The following is a 23193-nucleotide window of genomic DNA, read 5'->3' on the forward strand; positions in this document are numbered from 1 at the left end:
GGCTTCCAGGTGTCACCCAGCAACCAGCTCAGCTCTGACACAAGCTCAGGGAATCCCAGAACCCAAAGGGTTGGAATCCTTAGCTCTGGAGATCATCCGGGCTAACCCCATGTCCAGGCAGGGTCACCTGGAGCAGGTGACACAGGAACACGTCCAGGTGGGTTTGGAATGTCTCCAAAGAGGGAGAATCCACGGCCTCCCTGGGCAGTTCCAGTGCTCTGCCACGCTTAATGGAAAGAAGGCCTTCCTCATGTTGAGGTGGAACTTCTTGTGGTTTAGTTTATGGCCATTCCTCTTCATCCTGTCACTGGGCAGCACTGAGAAGAGCCTGGCACTATCACCTGACACCCCTCAGAGATATTTCTATGGGTTGATGAGATCCCCTCTCAGTCTTCTCCAGACTGAGCAGGCCCAGCTCCCACAGTCTCTCCTCCTAAGAGAGGCTGAGAGTGGGTGAGAGCTGGCAGTGTCAAAGCTGGATGCACCTGGGGCAAGGGAGAGGCTCAGCAGGGACTTCCCAGCCTTGTTCTCACCACCCCAAACCAGCAGGAGACCTTGCAATGTGAAACTGCAATCCCACGGCCGTGCTCAGAGCTGTCAGTCAGTAGAGGGCAGAAGGGGATCTAGGCTGGAGTGCCACAAAGCCCAGGGAAGCTTTATCACCTCCTGTTCATTACAGCCCCAATCCCTGCCTGGATGCAGGAAGGAGCCGGTGATCCCAACAGCAGAGGCTCCCTTAGGGACAGGACAGAGCTCTCACTGCCCTGTGCCAGCATGTGCAGCTCCATTTCAAAAAGGGGAGCTGAGCTAGTGCACCTGAGCTGCCAAAGGAATCAGATCCTACAGATCCAGTTCCCAGGCCCTCCTCCCTCCTGTCCCATATTCCTCCTGTCGTTCCCTGGCAAGAACAACCACGGTCCAGGTGAGACCAGAGAGAACCACACAACCCTGAGTGAGTGTAAGAAATGACTGAGTGTAAGAAATGACTGAGCAAACAAAGCACTTGAGCCTTGTCTGTGGTTTTTTGGCACACAGCTCACCAAGCACTTCACAGGGGACACTGAGGTCATTTTTCAAGTGAGGGAACCAAGGACTTGAGAGACAAAATGAGCTGCTCAAGGTCACCCAGCACGTCAGAGACAGTTAGGAGCTGCATGCTGACTTTGCTCTCCAAGCCCATCTCCCTGCCCACTGGGCCACTACTCCTCATGGCAGCCCAAACCTCCTGACATTTTGGAGCAGGGCGACTTTAAACCTTTGCAGTTACTCAGCATCTCCCTGAAGGCTTCTTGTCCCTGCCTAAGGAGGGACTCCCTTGGCTGATTTGGGATGCAGATTACAAGGCAGGGAGCTGGGCAGGCTGGGACACAGCTCTCATTAGCCTGATGGGGCAAGTCAGTCCCTGGAATTTCATCACCCACCTCTGAGCAGCACCACCAGCAGCTCCCCTGTGGTGCTGGCCCAGAGGGTCCAGCCCTGCTCCTGCTGCCCTTGGCACACACTCAGGTGCCACCTCTCCTCTTGGGCCAGGCTTGGACTTAGCTGTAAAATGATTTCAAGGCACCACAAGACTTACAATCTCCTTCACCACGTTCTGCTGCTCCTGCACCGTGGCTGTGAACGGCGGGAGGCTGTCGGCCTTACCAGAGCCAGCCCCCTGCTCTTTAGAGTCCTTGACAAAATCCACCTGCAAGGCACAGATTCGGGTGTTACTCTGCAACCACAGCAGTCACAAAGCTCCTGCAAGGCTCCCCTGCACCTGGCAGTTACCTCTGAGGACAGGCACACGTATCTGTTGAACATGAGGAAGAAGGGGCTGTACTTGGTGGCCGAGTTGACCGAGGTGCGGAACTCGAAGAGGACGGGGTCCAGGTGCGCGTCCCACTCGCTGGGCTTCTCATTCACCACGCTGCAGATGGAGGCCCTGAGCACCTCAGCACTGCAGTCACCAGGGCTGGGAGGGTCTGTGGGGTCTGTGGGCGTGAGGAGCTGTGAGATGTTCCAGCGCTCGCACAGGTGCCGGCTGACCTGGGAGAACACGGAGATCACGGCGTGTCAGCCACGCAGCAGCCTCCCAGGCACTGTCCCCCTGTGCCAGGAGAGACACTGTCCCCACTGTGCCAGGACAGGCACTGTCCCCCTGGGCCAGTCTGAAAACGCTCCCCAGAAAAATGAGAGCCTGGGAAAATGTTTTGCAATGACAGCTCCTGTGCTCGAAGCTCTCCACAGTGCTGAGGAGCTGGTTAATCCCAGGGTAGGGCTGGAATTTTGTGCACATTGTCTTTCCTTCTAAGCAGAGAGGACTTGCACCGCTGATCTACAACCTGCAATCCCTGCCAAGGTGAAAGCACTGGCAAATCAGCTCCCACTCCCAACAGGGGCAGGGATAAGGCAGCATCAGCGCCTCGCCTGCACTGCACAGCACATCACAACTCTGCCTTCAGGACCTGCTGCCTGCTGAAGGTCACACTGCCCAAAAAACCTGCTGAAGGTCACGTTGCTTCCCCCGAACCAGCCCACAGCAGACCTACCTCCTCGCAGAAGTCCCAGCTCTGACTGGTGTAAATGTTCTTGGAGGCGCCAAACCTGGGCAAGAAGAGGACACACAACTGGTTTTACTCCATCAGCTGAGGCAGAGCCCAAGGAATTCCATCTTTATGGGTGCAAATGGGATAGGAAGGAGACAGGACCCTCCACTGGAGCTGGTGCTAATGAGGCTGCTGGGACCTCCCCAGGAGCAGAGAGAGGTCTGCTGGTCCCTCTGCTCCAAAGCAGCCATGCCCGTTTGCTTTTGAATGATGAGGCAGCAGGAGAAACGAGAGCAGCTTCCTGCTCTGAATTCAAATCTCCACTGGCCCCACGTTGTTTTCCACAAGGACAATGTCACATGGTGACACGAACACTTTCTAGGAGAAATCTGGGAATGGCTTTAAAGCTTCTGCAGAAAACTGGGACAGAGCTCCCCTGGCCTTGGGCTACTCAGAGAAACATTTCTGCCTCTTTCTTCTCTGCCCATAACAGAGGATAACAGGCTCTTCCCAAGGACTTTGTAAAGAGCAACTGAGAGGCACTGCACGGTCTCTCCTGTAGAAAGGAGAGCTCCTGCTCCCATAGGAAAACATCCTGAGCACACCAGGTATTTTTGCAACACACCCCAGCGCTCCCCATCGCACTGCAGAGGTGCAATGTAACCAACAGCAGAGGAGCCCACCTGTAAAAAACTGTAGCCAGGGCTTTGGCCACAGAGAAGGGATCTTTCTTCTGCAGAGGAACAGCCTCCACCCACTTGGTGAAGTAGTCAGTCACAAGCAGGACGTGTGTGTTGCTCTGGCTTGTCTCAGGAAAAGGCCCTGCGTAAACAGCCATCAAAAAAAATCAATGTGATGCTCTTGTATCCCCCAGATGGGCAAAGCGGAAAACCCAGTCGCTGCAGAAGTGACCACGACTCTCTTCTGCAATGTCATTCGGCCAGGACACTTTTGGTGACCTTGGTCAGCAAAAATACACCCATGGGAGCTTCAGTTCTGGGGAAGAAGGCCCGCCCACAGCTCTCACTGTGCGTGCAGAGGGAGCCCAGCCAAGCCCAAGGATCAGGTTGCAGCCTGGGCGCTGCTGTGGCCTCCTTGGCACCTCCTCAGAGGCAGCTCCCTCTCGTGTGGCAGCAGGTCTGCCACGCTCTCGGCAGGAGGGAGGAGCCCCGAGAGCCACTTGAGACACTCACTCACCGTGGATGTCTAATCCCAGCACTTCCCAGGGGGATTCCACCCTGACGGGCCGGGCTTTCCGCGTCACGTTCTTGTTGTGCTCCGCATTCTGGCACGTTTCACACATCTTGATCTGGAGAGGGAAAAGAGGGATCAAAGGACTTGGGAATGTGCTGAAGGATCCTGTCAGACTCAGACTGCACTGTGAGACACACAGCAGGGCTGAGCACTTTCCTTTCTCCCAACAAAATAAGGAGGTGCAGGAAAAAAAGAGGGCGAAACACGACAGGCTGACGCATCTCACCTTTCACAAGGCTCACCTGACAGCTTTCTCTGACACAATAACCACATTTCTCAACGTGGCCTACAGCTAAACTATTTCTCACCCTGTTTCCAGGCAAAATTTTATTGTATTTGGTTAGAGAAATCCTCAGCCCTAGGATTCTGGAGGAGCTCAGACCGTGCAATGCAAGCACACTCCTTAAACCACAGTGCTGCAGAGTCCTGCTGCAGGGAACTGCCAGCAATGAAGCAGGCAAAGCAGCTGAGCACACACTGACATCCTCCTCTTGCCATAGTTTAGGGAATTGGGCAGCTCTGGAAAGAATCCAAACTGCCCAAAGCTAGACTCAGCAACTTGTCTGAAGGAACCCCACACTGCCGTGCTGACCACAACTGCCCTGCACGAGGAGGCTGAGGAGGCCTCCTGACACTCAGGAGAGGACATCCAGCCTACCCAGCGACCTCGGGACGTTCCAAGATTCACCTGCAGAGTAGCTCGGTGTGCGGCTTCCCAGCACATGCACAGGGAATGACATCATCCCTGCACTAGCGCTCCTGTGGCTGCTGCCTCGGGACTGCTGCCAGCACCGGTGTCACGGGCACGGTCACTGCTCTCCACTTACCCAGTCCACAACATCCTTCACGATGCCAAGCCAGTAGTACCGGCTCTGGATGCGGTGCACGGTCTTCTTCTGGCCCAGGTGGTTCCCGATTTCGGTGAAATGGCTTTCCAGGAAGACCTGGCGCCTCCGCTCGGGATCCACGATCACCTCGCGCTTCTCCTCCTTCTTGGGTCCCACGTAGTAGAGGCAGCCGCCTGCGGACGCCAGAGGTTTGTCTGCAACAACGCCCCCTCACAGCTGCTCCCCTCCAAAAAACGGGTCATTTCCACAGAGGGAAACCCAGCTGAGACACAGCTCCGGGGACAGCGCTACCGGGGAGCTCCCGCTGCCCCTGGACGAGCTGCTAAGCTGGAATCACCCCTACGCACGCCCAGGGAGCTTTTCTGCACCCGGGACCGCGTGGAATCCTCCGCTACCACAAAGCCACGGGGCAGCCGCGGAGCCCCGGCGCTGGCACGGCCCCCGGCCCGCGGCCCCGAGGCGGTGCCAGGGCTCGGGGCCGGCCGGGGGGCGGCGGCGCTGCCCCGAAGCCGCATCCCCGAGCCCAGCCGAGCCTCCGGAACATCCCCCTGTGCCCGCGGGGGCTTCCCCACAGGCTGCCCCGGCTTCCCCCACAGGCTGCCCCCGGGGCAGGCCGCGGCCCAGGGCAGCCCGACACCGCCGCGCTGCCGCCCGGTCCCCACCGTCCACGACGAACTTCTGGGCGTAGCGCTTGAGGTTCTTCCTCTTGATGGAGCAGAAGCTGGGCGGGAAGCAGCCCTCGGCCAGCAGCCGGTAGATGTCCTCGAACTTGCTGCCGTGGCCGCAGGGCTCGGCCGCCACCACCACCTCCCGCTCGGGCTCGGGCAGCGCCGCGTCCATGGCCGGGCCGGGGCCGCGCTGACCCCGCCGCGCGCGTCCCCGCAGCGCGCCCCCGCCGCCCGCGCGCGCCCCCGCCGGCGGAGCTCAGGGACCGTCTGCAAAGAACCTTCGGCGGCCGCTGCCGCTCCCAGGGACCGTCCGCAAAGAGCCTTCGGCGGCCGCTGCCGCTCCGAGCGGGCCCGGCCCTGAGGGCTGCGGGGCAGCGGCCGCGCTGCGGGACCGGGCCGCGGTGGCGTCACGGAGGTGACCAAAACAACGAGCGTAAAACCGGGGAGAACGGGCGAGTTCCGCCGCTTTCCGTTTTCGTCCCGGTTGGGAATTTACCGATGCGCCCTCCCGCGGACGGAAGCGGAGCCCTTTGAGGGCAGGACCGAGAGGCGTTCGCCGGCAGGAAACATGTCCGCGGGCCGGCCGTTCCGCGGCTGCGCCTGCTTTTTCACCGACAACATCTTCGTGGGGCGGTTCGGGCTCCACGTGCGGTACCGGGACGGGCCGCAGCTCCGCCGGGACCACGGCCGGGTAGCGCGGGGGCGGGCGGGGCCGGGGGCAGCGGGCGGCGGCGGCGGCCGCGGCGGTGACGGGCCCGTGTGTTGCAGGCGCTGCGGGAGCGCGGCTGCCGGAGCGAGGAGCAGTTCCGGGAGGTGCTGAGGGAGGTGAGCAGCGGGAGCCCCTCACGGCCGCCACCGGGGGCTCGGGGCAGCGAGCCGCAGGATGGGCTGGGCTCGGAGGGACGTTAGAACTCATCCTGGACATTTCCCAGCGTCCCGGGCTGCTCCGGGGATCCAGGGGCAGCCGCTGCTGCTCTGGGCACCCTGTGCCAGCGCCTCACCTCCCTCACAGGGAGGAATTCTTCCCCAAAATGCCATCTGCCCCTGCCCTCTGCCGGTGTGAAGCCATTCCCCGTGTCCTGTCACTCCATCCCTTGTAAATCCTCTCTCTCCATCGTTTTCTGTCGGCCCCTCCAGGCCCTGCAAGGCCTCGCTGAGCTCACCCCAAAGCTCCTCCTGCCCACGGGAGCACCCCCAGCACTGCCGGCCTCTCCTGCCCGCAGAGCTGCGCCATCCCCGTGCCCATCCCCGTGCCCATCCCCGTGCCCATCCCGGTGCCCATCCCGGTGCCGCTCCGGGCTCTCCCGGCAGCTCCGGGTCCCTCCTGCGCCGGGCCAGGGCTGGGGCAGCTCCCGGGGCAGCCCTGGCTCCCTCGGGCTCCCCTCAGCAGCGGCGGTGCCACACGCCGGGGGTCGGTCCCCGAGGGAATTTGGGCCTTGCTGGAGCCCCTCTGCTGCCCGCACCGCGTCCCGATCCAGCCCGGGGCCGGGCGGAGTCCCGAGGGAAGAATTCCCCGCGGGCGCCAGCAGCGAGGAGTTTATTCAGCCGCCGCCCTGCAATTAAATCCTGTCATTCAACGCATCCCAGCCGCTCCCTCCTTGGATTTACTCCGCTGGCTGCCAGCGCCCTGGTTTGTCTTTCCTCGTCCCTTCTCGTGCCAATAATTTTTAAAGGCAGTCCCGAGATGGGATCCTGCAGAAATCCACCCTTTATCACAGAATTTCTGCTTCTTCCCAGGCCAGGGACAGGGATCAGTCACTCACCAGCTCCAATGGCACCTGGCACTAAGGGGACAGACAGGTTCTTTTAGGAATTCTTGGCAGAATGATGGTGGCTGTAAATCATACTGTAATTAAAGCTTTATTAACTGGATATTATGATTCATACGGCAGAGAATTTATGAGTAGAACAGCACAGGATTTCCTCAGGCAGAATCAATGGAGCACAAAGAGCAATGTAATACAGAATTTATACAACAAGATCCTAACTTTGGCTGTAATTTATAATCACCTTGGTCCTAAGCACTTTTTAATCACCCAGGCTCTCTGCAGATCTGCTCAGGTCTGCATGCAAGGTTTGCTGTATCAATATAAATGTCATAAAGGAGACTTAGAAATGACACAAACAAATAGGAGTCACTCAGTGCTGGCAGGCAGCAGGTGACAGTGGCTGTCCCTGGCTGGGGGAGGGCACAGCTCTCCCTGTCCAGCAGCAATTCCAGTCCAAATTTCCCACTCAGAACTCAGTTCTGATTTCCCAGGCAGTGCTGGGTTGCAGATCCCTGCCCAGGGACCTTGGGGCTGGGAGGGAGGGGAAGAGGAAGGAAGCTGAGGAATCTGTTTGGTTTGTCTGCCTGGTTCCCAAGACCTCCAGGGCCTGACACTGAGGGAAAGTGTTGTCATGATATTTTCTGAAAAATCCCTTGGTCAGGATTTTTTCTCCTGAGAAGCTGAAAAGCCTCAGAGGAAAAGAAAAACAGTAATTATCTGCTGCTGTAGAATGCAAGAGGTGCATCTTTGATTGGTCCATGCTGGTTGTATCTAATTAATGACCAACCAAAGATGCAGCTGGGTCACACCCTCCAAAAGTCACGAGCCTTTATTATTCATTCCTCTCTATTCTTGTCCAGCCTTCTGATGAATCCTCTCTCTCTATTCTTTTAGTATAGTTTTAATATAGCATTTTTAATATAATATACATGTTAATATAATAAATCAACCTTCTGAAAAATGAACCCCAAATTCTCATCTCTTCCCTCGTCCTGGCACCCCTCACACACAGTCACAGGCAAGGGAATGAACCCAGGAGCTGCTTGGTCCCAGGGAAAGGCTGCTCACTCTCTCCTCAGTGAGGACTGCTACAAATGAGGGGGAGATAAGCGGGAGGAGCTGCCTGGATCAGCTGTTTGCTCTGCAGGGCAGCCGAGCCTGTCTCCACCACGCTTAGCAGTAATCCCTTCAAGACAGGACCTGACTCGCTCCCGGCAAATGTCTTTATTTTGGCCAATGCCTCTGTTGTCAGAACAAAAGCCAGATTCTGGAGGTGTCAGAATGCCCGAAAGGGCTGAGACCTCACAGCTCCACTTGACACTTCCACAGAAAAGTCCTCAGTCACTTTTTAAGCCACCTGTAAAGGGAACATCAGCTCCTCTCAGGCATTCGGTTCCAGGTATTTACTGGACTTGTCTCGCCCACAGAAAACCAAAGCAAACACTCGCAGAGGTGCCCCCGAACAAAACCAACTGGTTTAAAACAGTGAGCAGATTCCTGGAGCTGTTTCCCTCAGCCCTGCTGATTTCTGTGCTCTGTTGTTTGCTTGCAGATTGAGGCAGAAGTGCAGAGGAGAAAACAGTTAACCCATCAGTCAGTGGAACGCAGAGCCATCATCTCCAAGTGCTACAAACCAAAGCACCCAGAGGTGTACACTCTGCAGGTACACAGAAGGTTTGGAATCTCTTTTGCACCCCGAAAAAAAAAAATCACCTGAGAGTTTCATTTTTGCAGTTTGTTTCCCCTCTCCTCGGGACTGCACAGTGCTAGAGCTGCACTGAATTAAAGCACAGGTGTAGCACATGAAAACTGATTTAAAACGTTAAAAACACAACAGCACAGCCTGCTTTCCAGGCAAGATTCCTGGAAAGGCTCTCTCCTGTCATGCCTGTGATAAATCTGGCCAGTTACTCCTAAAAAAGCCATGAACTAAAGCAAGCAGCACCTTCCCAGCCCAGCAGGTGAAGCACCAGTGCCATTGTGCATTTCCTGCTGGGGAATCACCTGAGGGTGACTCAGCCTTGCTCCCTAGGGACCGGGTATTTCCCTGGGAGTCCGTTTCCCTCTCGGGCCCTGCAGGCTGATTGTGTTTCTGTGTGATTTTCCCATCCTTCCCTTGACACCAGGACTCCTTCCTGGCCCCAGAGTTTCTGGAAATCGAGAGGTTCTGCACATCTCCAGGTGCTGATCTCCAGGGCCTCCTGAGCTACCTCGAGTCCTTCTCAGGTAAAGAAACCACCTCAGTCACACAGATCCCCTGGTGCCAGCTGTTCCCAAGCCCTGTCTGGAACAGCTCTGCTGTGGCACAAGCTGAGGTGCACAGGATGTCCCTCGTGCCTGAGCAGGGTCTCTGGAGAGGCAGCAGTTCTGCTCTGGACCAGAGGCTGTTTTCTGCTTTCCCATCCCAGCCTGCTGATGTCTCACCAGAGGCTCCAGCAGGGCTGGGGTTTTGGTTGTTCCACACCTCACCAGGAGCCTGCTGAGGGAGCACTGGGAGCTTGGTTTTCCCTCCCTGAGCGCCTTCCCATTGCAGACAGGTCCTGTGGGGTAGTCTGGGCTGAAACAGCTTCAGTCTAGATTTCAGTCTTTGAAAAAGAGATCTTGGGTTTTCAGCTTCCCTGGAGGCAGCTGTGAAGCTCCCTGCCTACCAGAAAAGCTGCCAAGATGCAGAGGGGAAGAGGCAGAGCTGCCTCCTTTCCTCAGGGCAAAGGACAGCAATGTGCAGAGCTCCTGGATTTATCCAGGACACCAGCTCCAGACACAGCCTTCTGCTCTGGAAATGAGGGACCAGCATGAAAAACAACAAACGCACCCCAGGGCTGACCCAGGGGATGGTCCCAGCACAAGGGGAGCCTGCGGGTGCTGTGCTCTCACTGCCACAGCTCAGTGCAGCTGCACAGGCAGCCAGGAGCACTGGGATCCTCCCCAGGGGCACTGGGATCCTCCCCAGGGGCACTGGGAACCTCCCCAGGGGCACTGGGAACCTCCCCAGGGGCACTGGGATCCTCCCCAGCAAAGCGTGTCCCCCTGTCGTGACAGACAAGAGGATCTATCGGCTCCCGGTGTTCACGGAGCACTTCTGCCAGGCCTTGCTGGATGAGCTGGAGAACTTTGAGCAGTCGGACATGCCCAAAGGCAGGCCCAACACCATGAACAACTACGGGGTAGGACTCATCCCTTGGGCTTCTTCAGGGGAGTGTTGACTGTGCTCAGCTCCTTCCTCACCTCGCACTGCCCCCAGTCCCAAGGTGCTCTCATTTCACAGTTTGAGTTCACAGAGGTGAAGGAGTGTCACAGGGACAAGAGAAAATGGGAATGCAGGGGACGGGGAGGGACTTGATATCTCACAGCAAAGAGCACCTTTTCCTCCAAATTTGAATCAAGGAGATTTTTTAAACACTCACCTTTTAATCTTATTACTCTGTTCTCCCCCCATCCTCCAAATTTGAATCAAGGAGACAGTTTTTAAAGAACACTCACCTTTTAATCTTATTACTCTGTTCTCCCCCCATCCCTCTCCACTTTGATCCTCCTTCCTTTTCCCTTTGCTCCCAAGCCCTCGAGCAGAGCCAGCAGCAGGGCTGGAGCAGGACGGAGCTCTGAGGCGGCTGCTGAGCTGCTCCCCCCGCTGTCCTCGCACAGGTTTTGCTGAACGAGCTGGGCATGGACGAGCGTTTCCTGACGCCGCTGCGGGAGCGGCTGCTGCCCATGACGGCGCTGCTGTTCCCGGAGCTGGGCGGGGCCTGCCTGGACAGCCACAAGGCTTTCGTGGTCAAGTACTCCCTGCACGAGGACCTGGACCTGAGCTCTCACTACGACAACGCCGAAGTCACCTTGAACGTTTCCCTGGGGAAAGAGTTCACAGAAGGAAACTTGTACTTTGGGGAATTCAACCAGGTACTGCTGAGCACGGCCCGCTCGCCTCCCCCTCCTCACCCCTCAGCTTCAAGGCTTCCACTGTGTCCTACAAAACAATTCTTCACTTCTGACAGCCAAACCTGCTCTGTCCCTTCCCCATTTCCTGCACGGCTCGGTTACACAGGAGCCTCTCTTGCTGCAATATTCCCACATCCAATAGCAATATTAACCATTTTAACGAGAGGACTGATGCAGCTTTGCAGTAGAAACTGGAGTGATACAAACCATCCCCTCTTTCCACATCTGAAACTGTGAGCAGGGAGGTGCTGAGGGAGAGATTTATTTCAGATGTGACCTCAACCTTCCTCTCTAGCACCTGTTTTTAGGGCAAGAGAAGGGCAGAAGCTCTCGTAGGGCAGTGAAACAAGGGGGTTTTGCTTGAATCTCTCTAAATTCCCTCTGAACTTGGCACTGGCAAGGAGGGTTTGCCCTCTCCGTGGTGCTCCCTGGGTGCTGAGGGGTAGGAGGTGACACATTCCAACCATCTGAATGGTGTGACACAAATCCCCCTGCCTCCCTTGCAGGACCCCAGCCCCGTGCCCAAGTACATCGAGGTGGAGCACGTGGTGGGCCGGGGGCTGCTGCACCGAGGGGGGCAGATCCACGGGGCCCTGCCCGTGGCCTCGGGGGAGCGCTGGAACCTCATCGTGTGGATGAGATCGTCGGCCACCCGCAACCAGCTGTGCCCCATGTGCCGCAGGAAACCCCAGCTGGTGGAGGCCGACGGCTTCGGGGACGGCTTCACGGAGCCCCCGAGCGTGGACGTCTGTGCCCTGGGGTAGCAGGGAGGGAGTGCCCCACTCCGAGCTGCCCAGAGCTCCGTCCTGACCTCCCTGGGTGCACGAGTGCTGCGAGGAGCAGCTCTGACCTTGGGAGGGGATGCAAAGCCAGCCCTGCCGGGATTCCCGCTGGAACTCGGCTCCCGAGGGCTCGGGCTGGGGCTGGAGACTGTGGAAGGCACAGAAACCCCAACTCCGATGCCCTGCAGCAGCTCTGTCTGTATTTCCAAGTGCACCAGGAAAACAGCCAAAGCTCCTTGGCCTCTCTGCCAACAGCAGCACCCCAGCTCCCACTGGAATGGGGGAAAATGGGACAATAAACCATTTCTCTGCTGTTCTTAGGGCCTCCTGTCCTCTGCCAGGGGAAGAGCTTGGTGTGGCTGAGTGGCCAGGAAGGATCTGCTAGGAATGAGATGCAGGTGATTCATAGTGAGCTGCTGGGAGTTACCATCACTGGATGTTTGTCTAAGCCAGGCTCAGGAAAATCCACCAGGAGCAACACTGATCCCCCAGGGTGGCTGAGATCTCCCGAGGCTTCTTGGGAGCACAAACTTCCCTTTCAGAGGTTTTGTGAACCTTATTAAGCACAGCCAGAGCTCTGGGGGCCACCTGCAGCGCAGCAGAAGTTCCCAGAGGAGGATGAGATGTACATTTAACACCCTTTGCTTTAGTTACATGAGCCAGTGAAAATATAAAATAACTCTGCCAACCTGGGTGCAGCTGCAGACGAGGCCTGGGGCTGCTTAATTTGGCACCAAGATCCCCCAGGAACTGATGAATTGGAAGGGTTGAGTGCTTCCCCTTCCCTCCTTCCAGCTGCCTGAAAGCTTGTGACTCTTCCATCTACTAAACAAACTAAAAAAGCCAAATATTGTCTGATTTCTCCGTGGAAACTCCACTCCATGTTGGATAGCTGCTGCTGAATTTGTGAGGGGCCGTTCATTGCCGTGCTGAGTGCAGTTCCTGGAGCACACGGGCGATCCGGTCGGTGCCTGTGGAGGGCTGAACTGCGGGCAGCTCGCACAGAAGGTTTTTTATCGAAGCTCTCCCAGCGCCCCCGGGTTCTGGCTGGGGCTGCCATTAGCGCAGGGCGCTGATGAGCTGCTCGTTAGCAAAGCTCCTTAAAATTACACCGGGGGAAGGAAACCGGCGCTTGTACCTGAGCGAGGAGTGGCTACCAGGAAACGCATTCTCGCAGCCTTTACCTCGTTCAGTGGCAGCGTGAGCGCTCCCAATCTGCTCGAATCCGCCCCAAAAACCGAGCTGCGGCCCGGCGAGGCGGCCCCCGGAACCAAAGAGCTCGGCCCGGCTGCCGCCCGGCCCCGCGCGCGGCGGACGGAGGCGGGAGGCGGCCAGCGCGGCCCCGGCGGCGGGAGCCCCGCTCGGGGCGGCGGGACCCGGCCCGGTGAGTGCCCGCTCCTCCCGCTCCTCCCACCTGCGGCGGGGCCGGGCCGGGCCGGCTGAGGACAGCGGAGAAGGGCGGGCCGGGGGGGCACATAGGCCCGAGCGCTGCGGCGGCCCCGGGGCCGGGGGGGCTGATAAAGAGCTGCGCACTTAAAGGGCCCGCGCGCGCAGAGCGCGCCTGGCTGAGCTCTTAAAGGGCCAGCGCACCTTGCGCGGGTTCTTAAAGGGCCAGCGCACCTCCTGCTGAGCTCTTAAAGGGCCAGCGCACCTTGCACGGGTTCTTAAAGGGCCAGCGCACCTTGCGCGGGTTCTTAAAGGGCCAGCGCACCTTGCGCGGGTTCTTAAAGGGCCAGCGCACCTCGTGCTGAGCTCTTAAAGGGCCAGCGCACCTTGCGCGGGTTCTTAAAGGGCCAGCGCACCTTGTGCTGAACTCTTAAAGGGCCAGCGCACCTCGTGCTGAGCTCTTAAAGGGCCAGCGCACCTTGCGCGGGTTCTTAAAGGGCCAGCGCACCTTGTGCTGAACTCTTAAAGGGCCAGCGCACCTCGTGCTGAGCTCTTAAAGGGCCAGCGCACCTTGCACGGGTTCTTAAAGGGCCAGCGCACCTCGCGTGTCGCAGGCTCCCCGTGCCGGGGCTGAGGGCAGGGCCAGCCCCCGCAGCCGCTCGGGGCCGGGCCGGGCGGGAGGAGTCGCTGTGGGCCCCGCCCGGTGTCAGGGTGGAGGTGAGGGCCCGCCTGGGGCACAGCCAGCCTGGGGGGCTGCTGGGGCGGATTTGGGATTTGTCCCCGGGATGCCGCAGGCTGAGCCCAGCCCCAGATGCACGATCCTGCTGCTGAGGTGTGTAACAGGGGGGGTTTGTCCTGCTGCCGCAGCCAGAAGGGAAAGATCCGAGTCCCAGACGCTGCCCCAGCGAGGCCCTGGTGCGAGGGGCAGCTGCTGGGCGTGTGGAGGGCTCCCATCCTCTCATCCTCTCATCCTTCGTGGTTGTCATTGGTTCTGGGGTTTTTTCCTGATTGAAATTTCCCTGTGGAGATCAATCAAAGGTCTGATTCGCTTGGGAGCAAATCCAAATCGCTGCCTGGGAATGTTGAGGTGGTAAACAAACAATTGATGAAATGTGGTGGTTGGAAGGTGGCTGTGAGAAAGCGTTTCCCAGCTCCTGCTCTGCCCACGGTGCCAGTTTGTTTTTTAAATTAATGAGAGCATGGATCACGCTGGCCTGGGGCTGCCGGCATCCCTGGGGCTGATGGACGGGGCAGCAGCTCAATGCATCATCTGTTTTCTAAGAGTGAATTAGAATATTAAAAATTCATCCTTCCCCTTGGCTGGTGCTGCTCGCAGCATTCTCAGTAACGGGGTGACTGACTCGGGGAGGACATTTTGTTCTGCTGGCTGGGGCTGCCGTGTCCATCAGCCCTTGCCTGTGTCCATCTGTGGTGCAGCTTCTCCTGCTGGCTCCTGGTGCCATGGGGTGATCGTGGGGTGACCGTGGGGTGACCACGGGCACAGCCCTGCTGCAGACACAGCCCCATGGGGTCAGCTCGATCCTCCAGGGACAAACAGCAGGAGCGCAGGGAATACCTGCTGGAAGGTTTTCCTGGTGGAAAACCTGCCTGGGGACACTTGTCTGAGGCAGCTGAGGGCTGTCCCTGTGCCAGCTCCCTGCCCTGTTGGCTGGTGGAATTCCCGAGGCTGTGATGGGAGATGAGCAGAGCGGGTGTGAGCAGGGAGGGAGTTTACCAGGAGCAGGTTTGCCGGGGCTGTTGGCTCAGGCTGGAGTGAAGGATTTTGGAGCTGCTGGGCAGGGCTGGTGCCCCCGTGGCTCTGATGGGAGCCTCCCTTTCCCCCTTTCCCCAGGAGCTGCCATGGCCCACGGCCGCTCGCGGAAGCGCTCGCGGAGCCGGAGCAAAAGCAACTCCCGGAGCAGGCAGGAGAGGAAGGAGAAGAAAAGGAGGAAGAGCAGCAAGGACTCGCGGCAGGGCAGCAGCTCTCCACTGAGGAAGAGGATCTCTGGCTCTCATGGACACAGCTCCAGCCTGGCAGCAGCCAGGGAAGGTGGGGAAGGCCCCTGAGCCTTTGCTGACACCACACGTCCCTGGGGCAGGGGCAGAAGAGGGTCCCTGGTTTTAGTTGGTGTCTGTCACCTTGTCCTACACTTTGTGCCCACTTTGGTCTCGTTCTGGCAAGGGCAGAGCCCTCAGCCCCTCCATGAGCTGCCCTGGTACCACGGAGCATCCTGGGTGAGCGTGGGCACAGGGGAATTCCAGGCAGGAAAGAAACCAGGCTGGGAGGGGGATAAAGCAACATCTCTGCTGCTGCAGGGCCAGGGCTGCTCCACTCACCCTCTCCTTGTGTATTGCAGAAAAGAAGAAGGAAGGAAAGGACAAAAAGAAAAGGAAGGCCAGTACCTCTTCCTCTGGGACGTCTTCGTCCACCAGCTCTTCCTCATCTTCCTCTTCCTCCAGCTCCTCTTCTGATGACTCCAGTGACAGCGACTCCAAAGTGAAGAAGAGTCAAGACAGCAAAAAAAAGCGAGTGAAACAGAAAGACAAAAAGAAGAGGAAGAAGAAGAAGAAAAAAATAAAGAAGAAATCAAAGAAGAAGGCAAAGGAGAGGGCTAAGGAGGAGAAAGCCAAGGGAGAAGAGGTGCCTGGCCCCTCGCTGGAGCAGTGGCAGAAGGAGTCAGTGGTGGACTCTGGGCCAGGTAACGAAGCTCTTTCCCCCCTGCTGGAGCCTGTGCTGGTCCCTTTCCAGCTGGGGTGTCTGAGGGAAGCAGGGCTGGGTACAGGGAGGAGCCCCAGGCTCTCCTCCCTCCTTTGTGTGGTGCCCACCTTCGAGCCACGCTCAGAGATTGGTTTGTAAAGTGATGGGATGTGGTTTGTAGATGGGAGCGGGGAACAAAGCGGTCAAATGGAAGGACACAGTCAGCTGTAAATCCTGGCAAGGCTGGTCCAAAGGGATGTGAAGTGTCCCTTTCTTCGTGAGGTTTGTCACCACACCCCGAGCACTGCCAGGAACCGGGTGTGGAATGGGTGCAGCCCTGGTGCTGTGCCCTCTCCTGGAGCACAGCTCTGACCGAGCCCTGCGCTCCAGTTCTGACAGACGAGCAGAAATCCCGGATCCAGGCCATGAAGCCGATGACAAAGGAGGAGTGGGACGCGAGGCAGAGCGTCATAAGGAGAGTGGTGGATCCTGAAACGGGGAGAACCAGGTATGACCCTGGGGAAAGGGGAGATGGCTCTTCCATTCCCCTCCATGCTGAGCGGGCTGGGGGCCTGGAGGATGCCTGTCCATGGCACTGCAGCACCACACCTGAACCCCCTTCAACAGCCAAGGCCTCAGCCAACCCCTCACAGGTCCCCCCGCATCAGGCCTGGTGTGACTTACCCAGAAAGTGACACAATGACACCAGATCATTGCATTGTGCTGGGGCTTCACACGCTGGGCCGTGTCCCAGTATCCCATTGCTGTATCCAGTTACCTTTCAGCTCCAAAGCCCTGGGCCCTGGTTAACACCCAGGTGGGAACGAGGAGCATGTGCCCTGTGGGGTTACAGACAGCGATCAAACCCAAGTTCATTTAGCTGCCAAATAGAAATGACCCAGTTTTTAATAAACTGCATCTTCTCAGCAAGCAGCAAACGTCATGCTGAAGAGAATTGGGTATGACAAGTGCAGTCTTAAAATAGAAGGCAGCCTGCAGGGCTCAGGGAGGTGTGGAACAAAGGTCGGTTCCCTGTAAGGCACGTAATGAAGACAATTAAATTTCTGTTCATGTCTGGAGGTGTGAGCCGCCTCCAACACTGCTTGGAATTTGCTCAGCAAGATATTCCCTGGCCTGGCTGCATTTCAGGCCCAAACTGGCTCCTGTTCCTGAACGGCTTTGCAGTTTCCTGGGGCAGCCAGGACCACACCTGAATTCTATGAAAAAAAGAGGAGGTTTTGCATGGGTTGAAGCACTGTGGATTGTAGGGCGACAGGGGATGCTTTCATTAGGAGTGTTTTGCTGTGCCAGTGTGACTGACTGCACACAGCAGGCAGTGCCCACAGCCCGGGGCAGAGCCAGCTGGCCCTCAGTTCTCAGGGGAGCTCTCCTGTCCTTGCTGCAGCGTGGTGACACTAATCCCATGGGAGCACTGGCAAAGCCTGCTGTGCTGTTTAGGCTTGACACAAAAACAAAGTCACAAAATGCAATGTCAGGGTGGGTCAGCACTGGCCGTGCCTGGAGCTGCCTCAGCCCAGCACCTGCTCCTGGGTCAGGGGGAGCTGGGGCACAGAGGAGCCCTCGGGGTGGGGGTCAGCACCTGTGCAGCTGCAGGAACTGGCCAGTACCCTCAGGGCTCCTGGGCCTGTGTTTGTCTTTCAGGCTCATTAAGGGGGACGGGGAAGTCCTGGAAGAAATCGTCAGCAAGGAGAGACACAAGGAGATTAACAAGGTAATGGGAGCTGGCCACCAGCATGAGCTGCACGGGGTGGCTGGGAGCTGCTGCACCCAGCGGGGTTGTGTCTCCACCCTGGGGACAAGCTGAGCCTGGCAGCACTGCCAGGGCCCCCGGGGCGTGCTGGTGTCCTGCAGCCCTGGGCAGGCAGTGCAGTGTGCTGTGTGTCCCTTGCAGCAAGCCACACGTGGGGATGGGCTGGCCTTCCAGGTGAGGACGGGGATGCTGCAGTGAGGGCAGCACCAGCCAGCCCTGGAGCCCGTCCTGCTGCCCCTGCCAGCCTGGGGGGAGCCTCTGCCTCTGGACCACGCAGCCAGCTCCGTGTCAAGATGTTCCCCAGGGGCCCTTCCAGCTGCTCTGTAAGTTACTGACTGGGAAGGAGAGTGACTTTATTGGCTCCTCTCCCAGTAAACAGCTTCTCCCCTCCCTGTCCCAGCTCAGGCCAGTGTGGCTCTAATGTACCTGAGCCATTCGCCCCGATGCTCCTCTGGGTGCTGGAGGAGCTCAGCAGCACCCAGGGGACAGCAGCTTGGGGGTGCTGAGCACCTCAGGGTGCTCAGGGCTTTGGGGGGCAGGAGCCAGTGCTGTGGCCAGGACAGGGTGTGTCCCAAGGCCACAAAACACACAGCTGGCTGCCACTTCTTCCCCTCAGGGGCTGCCCATGGCCCTTTCCCTGTTGGATCTGGCTCCCAGGCCCCTTGCACTCACCGAGCCTGCTCAGAGAAGAGTGGCTGTGGCTCTGCTGAGGCTGCAGCTCCTCTGCACCCCTGAGTGCCACCCTCCACCGTGCCCCGGGGCTTCTCCCAGCCTTCCTGCAGCTTCACCTCCTCGGGTAGGGGAGCACTGACCTGGCACACTGCACTGGCATCTGTGCAGGTGTGCTTTGTGCAGGGGTGGCTTTGCCTTGCTCTCTGCTCCTGCATGCAGCTCGTGTCCCTTCCCCACAGCACAGGCCCTGGGCAGCGCTGGGGCTCTGGGCTTCTCAGGGCCTAGGGCTGCTCTGAAGTGAACACAGCAGCCTTTTCCCTTGTTGGGAAGTCCATAAATCTGCAAACTGTAAAAAAAGAAAAGCACAGATGGGTTAAAGGAAAATGGGCTCTGCAGGACTGATCTCCACAGAGGGTTTCCTCATTCTCTTCATGGCTGTAACCCCATTAAACTGGCTCCTGCTCACATCTGATGACTTGTCTGTTCCTAGAGTATTCCCCCACCCCAAAAAAAGCAGACAGAGAAACGCCTTCCCATTTCTTTAATCTGTGTAACTCACAATGGTACTGTACACGAAGCACACCAGGCATTGGAACGATGCACTAACAGCAAGGAGGAGAAGGAAGTTGTACAGAAGGTTTGCCACACACACGCGAGTCATCGGCACGGCACACGCGGGGCGGACCCGGCGCCCTCAGGATCCCCCCGCTGGTTCCCCACGCACAGCTGGTACCCCTAGAGCAATTTTTTATAAATAAAATATACTTAACATTGTTGGAATATAAAATTGACAGTCGAGGGTATCAACAGGCAGAGGGAGGGGACCGTAAGGCTTCTAGAACTAATAGGAAATGCAGCAAACAGTGGCGATACCTGAAGAAGGGGCTGCTACAGCAAGCACGGCGGCTGCTGGGAGGGTGGTGGTGACCCTTTGGCTGATTTCTGCTCTGGGCTCGTGCCCCCGACACTGTAAACGGTTTTTGGTATTAGGATTTCGCCTCATCTGACTGAGTGATTGAGCAAACCCAGGGAAACGACTGGGAGGGAACGCACGGGCTCCTCTCACTGGTTTTTGAAAAGACTTTGAAGGGACAGCGTCAGGTAGAAAGTCCGGCCTAAGGGTGCAGTAATATAAAAAGCTGCTTTTCATAAAAAATCTGAGCTCTGCAGCAGAGTTTGATTCCCATGGAAACGGAATAGCAACCCCAAAGCCCGAGGCTGTGTTGTGCTGATGTGCAGACCAGGACGTGGGCTGTCACCGAGGGCTGCCCAGACAACGGCCGAGGGAGGAGGACGAGAAACTTCCCATTCTCTCCTTTCCAAGCAAACAAGTTACTGCTAACAAGGATAAATTAGGTCTTCACCCTGACAGTGCCCCTTCAGTAAGGATGGAATATACATTCATCTTTCCCTCACCACGTCCAAGCGGATCCTCTTCCATAGACGTGGGAAGGCATCGGGTCACATGCACTGCTCTCCAGAACAGCTCGGGACAAACAGGTTATAAACACAGAGTTAAACTATTGCTATTGTTCTGTGAGTGCTGATCTCTGCTTCAGAGGGATGAGTGCCAGATGGGGGCGGCTGAGGATCGAGCGATGGAGACGGGGATGGACTGAGTTGGTGAAGAAAAACTTAGTGGCATTATTTCCTGGTAACTACACCCACCTCCCGGGGTATTATTGCAGCAATAAAGGTCCTGCTCTACAATTGCTTCTCCGTGTTGGATCCGTACAATGGCAACGGATGGGGGCCAGGGGAAGGACCCGGGCAAGGTTCAAGAAGCTCAACAAAGGATGAGGACGGAGGTGCTGTGATTGTCAGGCTAACTGGTCAGGAGCTGTTTAAAACATGAAGTGATGGAGAGAGTGGGTATCATATTGCACTTCTGCATTCATTGACAGTTACATTAAACTTGGTCCATAAAATAATTGCTTTGTACATAATGCCTGAAACAAAAAAGCTACATTTTAAAAATATTAATAAACCCTGAAGGTTCCAGTCCCTCCAGACAATTTTTTTTTCCTCTACATAAATAAATAACTTTCAATTTTATATATCCACTTTTTATGTTGAACATTTACATTCGCCTCTGTTTTACACTATCTACACATAAGAAAATGTGAACATCTCGTCAACTGGAAAATGTACAGGTCATGCCTCGGTTCTGGACTTGGAGGAAAGGTGAATTTTGCAAAGGCCATATCCAAATTTGCAGAAATTATTTAGTGATGTGGTTTGGTGACTTCACAGGATGGATTGTGGCTTGGCTTCCTACTCAGATGGCATCAGTTTGATGGAACATTCGGCTAGCAAAAAGCTGGGACAAATTCTCATTGTTTTCAAACCCAGTAAAAGCTCTGGATGTACATTCAGAAAGAGCCAAGCTGAGTCAGCAGAAAGGGAAGTCAGTTTCTGGTAACAAAAAGTCATCAGGTACATTCTGTACTTGGATAATACCAAAGAGAAGCGGTTAAACCTTTTGCAGTCGGGTCTGAGCGCTCCAGGGGCTCGGATGCCGGCGGCAGCTCCGCACTGCCCCTGCTCTGCCTCGGCCTGGACCCTCCACAGCACGAACACATGAGTTGGGTGAGCTGGATTTGCCCACCGTGGGCCAGAGGCAGCGAGCAGAGCAGCGTTCACAGTGCTGTGTATCTCAGTGCGGCCGTCCTGCACCGTTCTTATTGAAACCGGTAAGAAAATGAAGCAGCCAGTCTAAAAAATTCTGTTATAAATAAGATCCTCGTAAGTAGAAAGTGATACAAAGACAGGAGAGTGTGGTGGGGAAAGCGGGGTTACACACAGTCAGGGAGGACTAGAAAATCTCCACGTGAAGAGGCCAACTGGAGTCTGTGAGTGGAACCCCTGTGTGGATGCCCCTCCACCCCGGGAGGCGTGTGCAAGGAGGGAACCTTTGCTGGCCCCGGGAGGGACAGGACTGAGGGGCTTTTTGGCAAGCCCTGGCTCCAGGCACTGTTCTCTGTCCCTGTCTGGGTGTCACCGGGCTGCCAGCCCTCTGCCACGCGCCCGCCAGCTCGCTCCAGCAGCACAAACCCAGTGTCTCAGGCACATCACTGAGTAACACCCCAGAAAAATTAAGATATGGCCTTTTCTTAAGGTTGCCTGACATTGTTGGCACACTTCCTTACAGTCTCCTTACTGCTGGAAAAACTTCTGCACAGATTGTTTTGTTTTTTCTTTTAAATATATACATATATATATGTGTGTGTGTATATATGTATGGATATCCACACACACCCTGGCTTAGCAATATTTCATTGTCATGCACTACAAACACTGGTGTAGCTACATGAGATGGTAACAGGTTTCCATTCTAAAAATCATCAGTGCAAAAAACAATGAGGTTTTACAGTTCAGTAACTATAGGTAAAAGAAGCGAGTCTAGTTCCCATGAAAGCTGCTACTGAACTTGGAGAGAACCTGGGAAGAAAAAAGGTCTCCGAGGTGGACGTTGAGAGAGTCAGACCCTGCATTTGGATGAAAAGAACTGCAATGCCATCCAGCTGCTGAGTGCCTTCAGCTGCTTCCAAATATATGGTGGTTACTTGCTGGAAATAATACATAGCGAGACTATTTGGAGACTTTAACAGCAATTAAGTGTCTGAGGTTTGTAACAGCTCAAACAAAACAGCTTGTATTCCTCTTTTAATAGGCCAACACATTAAATTCCATCGGCTTCTAAAAGATCTGTTTAAAAAAATAACAGTAATAACAAGAACGACCCCGCTGTCTTGGGCGCGAATCTGCCGACATTCCGCCTCTGCCAAGGGCCTCGATGCAGCTTCAGCTTTGCACTGCACCAGCTCCTCGAGAAAGCGGCTGCACGTGGAGCTCTCTGTGCAGGAAAAGCTCTCGGTCGCTCTGCCTGGCACGGCCCACGACAAATCCCTCGCCGGGGCCGGGGGAGCGGCGTTACCCAACCCCAGAGCCCCCACCCGACTCCCGGGACAGCCCAGAACAAGCTCCCCCAGCCTCGTGCCCTGTTCCTGTGGCTCTGAGGACAGCACTCGGTCACCGTGTGGATGGCTAACAAGGCGAGGAGGCACCTATTTACAGTCACTGACCCTGGATGAGAGAAGGAGGCAGGAGAGAGCGCCGTCCTGATCTGGAGACCTGCCCCCAATTTCCAGCCGTTCCTCGGGCTCCCGCTGCAAGGCCTGCACGTTCTGCGTGGGGAACATCCCGTCTCTTCCCAGAACACCGTGTTATTAGAGTAGCACCATATTTACCCTTCCAGCCCGAAACTCTGGCCTCGTCCCTCTTTCCTTTTATCTTCTCCTCCGCTGGCCGCAGCTGACAATGCTGGCTCTGGCCTGGCTACTTCTGCCCCAGGAGGCCAGACTCCAGCCGGGACGCGGCGCTGCGGCCCCAGCAGCCCGTGGCGATGCTCATGCTCCTCTGGCTGCGCTCCCTGTCCCTGTCCTTGTCGCCGTCCGACTGGCTCTGGGTGCGCTCGGGCCGGTGGCCGGCCGCGGGCTGGGAGGAGATGGTGCGCAGCAGGTGGTTCCTCTTGCGCAGGAACTCGGCCTGGCTGGGCAGCCCGAAGCTGCCCTTGCGCAGCGCCATGCGCGTGGTGTTCTTGGCGGGGCGCGCGCGGTGGTTGTACTCCAGCTGGGCCAGGTGGGCTGCGTAGCCCTCCGTGATGAACTGCGGGGTGAGGGCAGGCGTTAGAGGGGTGGGACACGTTTCCCTGAGAGCCGCTGGCAGCCAGAGGTGTTCACTCTGCCAGGTTCTCTGGGGTCCCGGCCGTGGAACCGCTCAGACCCGTAATGTGACCCTGCCGCCTGGGACAGTTCCCTGTTGGCCAGCTCTAGCTCAGTCAGCAGACTTGTGATGACCGAATTCCCACCTCCCTCCCAC

At 56.9% G+C, this 23193-nt stretch overlaps 3 protein-coding genes across 16 annotated transcripts in view; 2 read left to right on the forward strand and 1 right to left on the reverse strand.

The window, feature by feature from the left end:
• Nucleotides 1–5733: 5733 nt before the first annotated feature.
• On the forward strand, nt 5734–12466 carry OGFOD2 (2-oxoglutarate and iron dependent oxygenase domain containing 2). 2 transcript variants are annotated; one of them, XM_038152918.1, is made up of 7 exons: nt 5734–5989; nt 6067–6123; nt 8620–8730; nt 9194–9293; nt 10107–10231; nt 10710–10964; nt 11510–12465. In XM_038152918.1, the coding sequence occupies exons 1-7, from the start codon at nt 5867–5869 to the stop codon at nt 11765–11767; spliced, it is 1029 nt and encodes a 342-aa protein (XP_038008846.1). In that variant the 5' UTR covers nt 5734–5866; the 3' UTR covers nt 11768–12465. The 2 variants fall into 2 exon arrangements, with proteins under 2 accessions (XP_038008846.1, XP_038008847.1); XM_038152919.1 differs by having other exon boundaries at nt 5847–6123; nt 8620–8741; nt 11510–12466.
• Nucleotides 12467–12963: 497 nt separating this feature from the next.
• On the forward strand, nt 12964–20313 carry ARL6IP4 (ADP ribosylation factor like GTPase 6 interacting protein 4). Of its 3 annotated transcripts, none has more exons than XR_005258800.1 (7): nt 12964–13169; nt 15024–15221; nt 15529–15870; nt 16260–16377; nt 17532–17601; nt 17782–17963; nt 18257–20313. XR_005258800.1 is itself a non-coding variant. In XM_038152920.1 (6 exons), exons 2-6 carry the CDS (start codon nt 15032–15034, stop codon nt 17836–17838), a joined length of 777 nt encoding a protein of 258 aa, XP_038008848.1. In that variant the 5' UTR covers nt 12964–13169; nt 15024–15031; the 3' UTR covers nt 17839–20313. The 3 variants fall into 3 exon arrangements, 1 of the variants encoding a protein (XP_038008848.1); XR_005258801.1 differs by having other exon boundaries at nt 18891–20313; XM_038152920.1 differs by having other exon boundaries at nt 17782–20313.
• Nucleotides 18839–23193, reverse strand: part of PITPNM2 (phosphatidylinositol transfer protein membrane associated 2) — a 125204-nt gene continuing 120849 nt past the window's right edge. For all 11 annotated transcript variants that reach the window (XM_038152909.1, XM_038152911.1, XM_038152905.1 and 8 more), the window contains one exon: nt 18839–22980. In XM_038152909.1, coding sequence (XP_038008837.1) covers nt 22651–22980 — 330 coding nt within the window. In that variant the 3' untranslated portion in view covers nt 18839–22650. The remainder of the gene's footprint in view (nt 22981–23193) is intronic.

This window comes from Motacilla alba, chromosome 15 (assembly GCF_015832195.1).
Source record: "Motacilla alba alba isolate MOTALB_02 chromosome 15, Motacilla_alba_V1.0_pri, whole genome shotgun sequence".
NCBI classification, from domain to species: Eukaryota; Metazoa; Chordata; class Aves; order Passeriformes; family Motacillidae; genus Motacilla; species Motacilla alba.

Excerpts from the sequence above, each read along its gene's own strand:
- OGFOD2 (XM_038152918.1), top strand. The coding sequence starts at position 5,867 with ATGTCCGCGGGCCGGCCGTTCCGCGGCTGCGCCTGCTTTTTCACCGAC. Across the intron at positions 6,124-8,619 it reads TCCGGGAGGTGCTGAGGGAG|ATTGAGGCAGAAGTGCAGAG; the intron begins GTGAGCAGCGGG and ends GTTTGCTTGCAG. Across the intron at positions 9,294-10,106 it reads CTACCTCGAGTCCTTCTCAG|ACAAGAGGATCTATCGGCTC; the intron begins GTAAAGAAACCA and ends CTGTCGTGACAG.
- ARL6IP4 (XM_038152920.1), top strand. The coding sequence starts at position 15,032 with ATGGCCCACGGCCGCTCGCGGAAGCGCTCGCGGAGCCGGAGCAAAAGC. Across the intron at positions 15,222-15,528 it reads CCTGGCAGCAGCCAGGGAAG|AAAAGAAGAAGGAAGGAAAG; the intron begins GTGGGGAAGGCC and ends TGTGTATTGCAG. Across the intron at positions 15,871-16,259 it reads AGTGGTGGACTCTGGGCCAG|TTCTGACAGACGAGCAGAAA; the intron begins GTAACGAAGCTC and ends CCTGCGCTCCAG.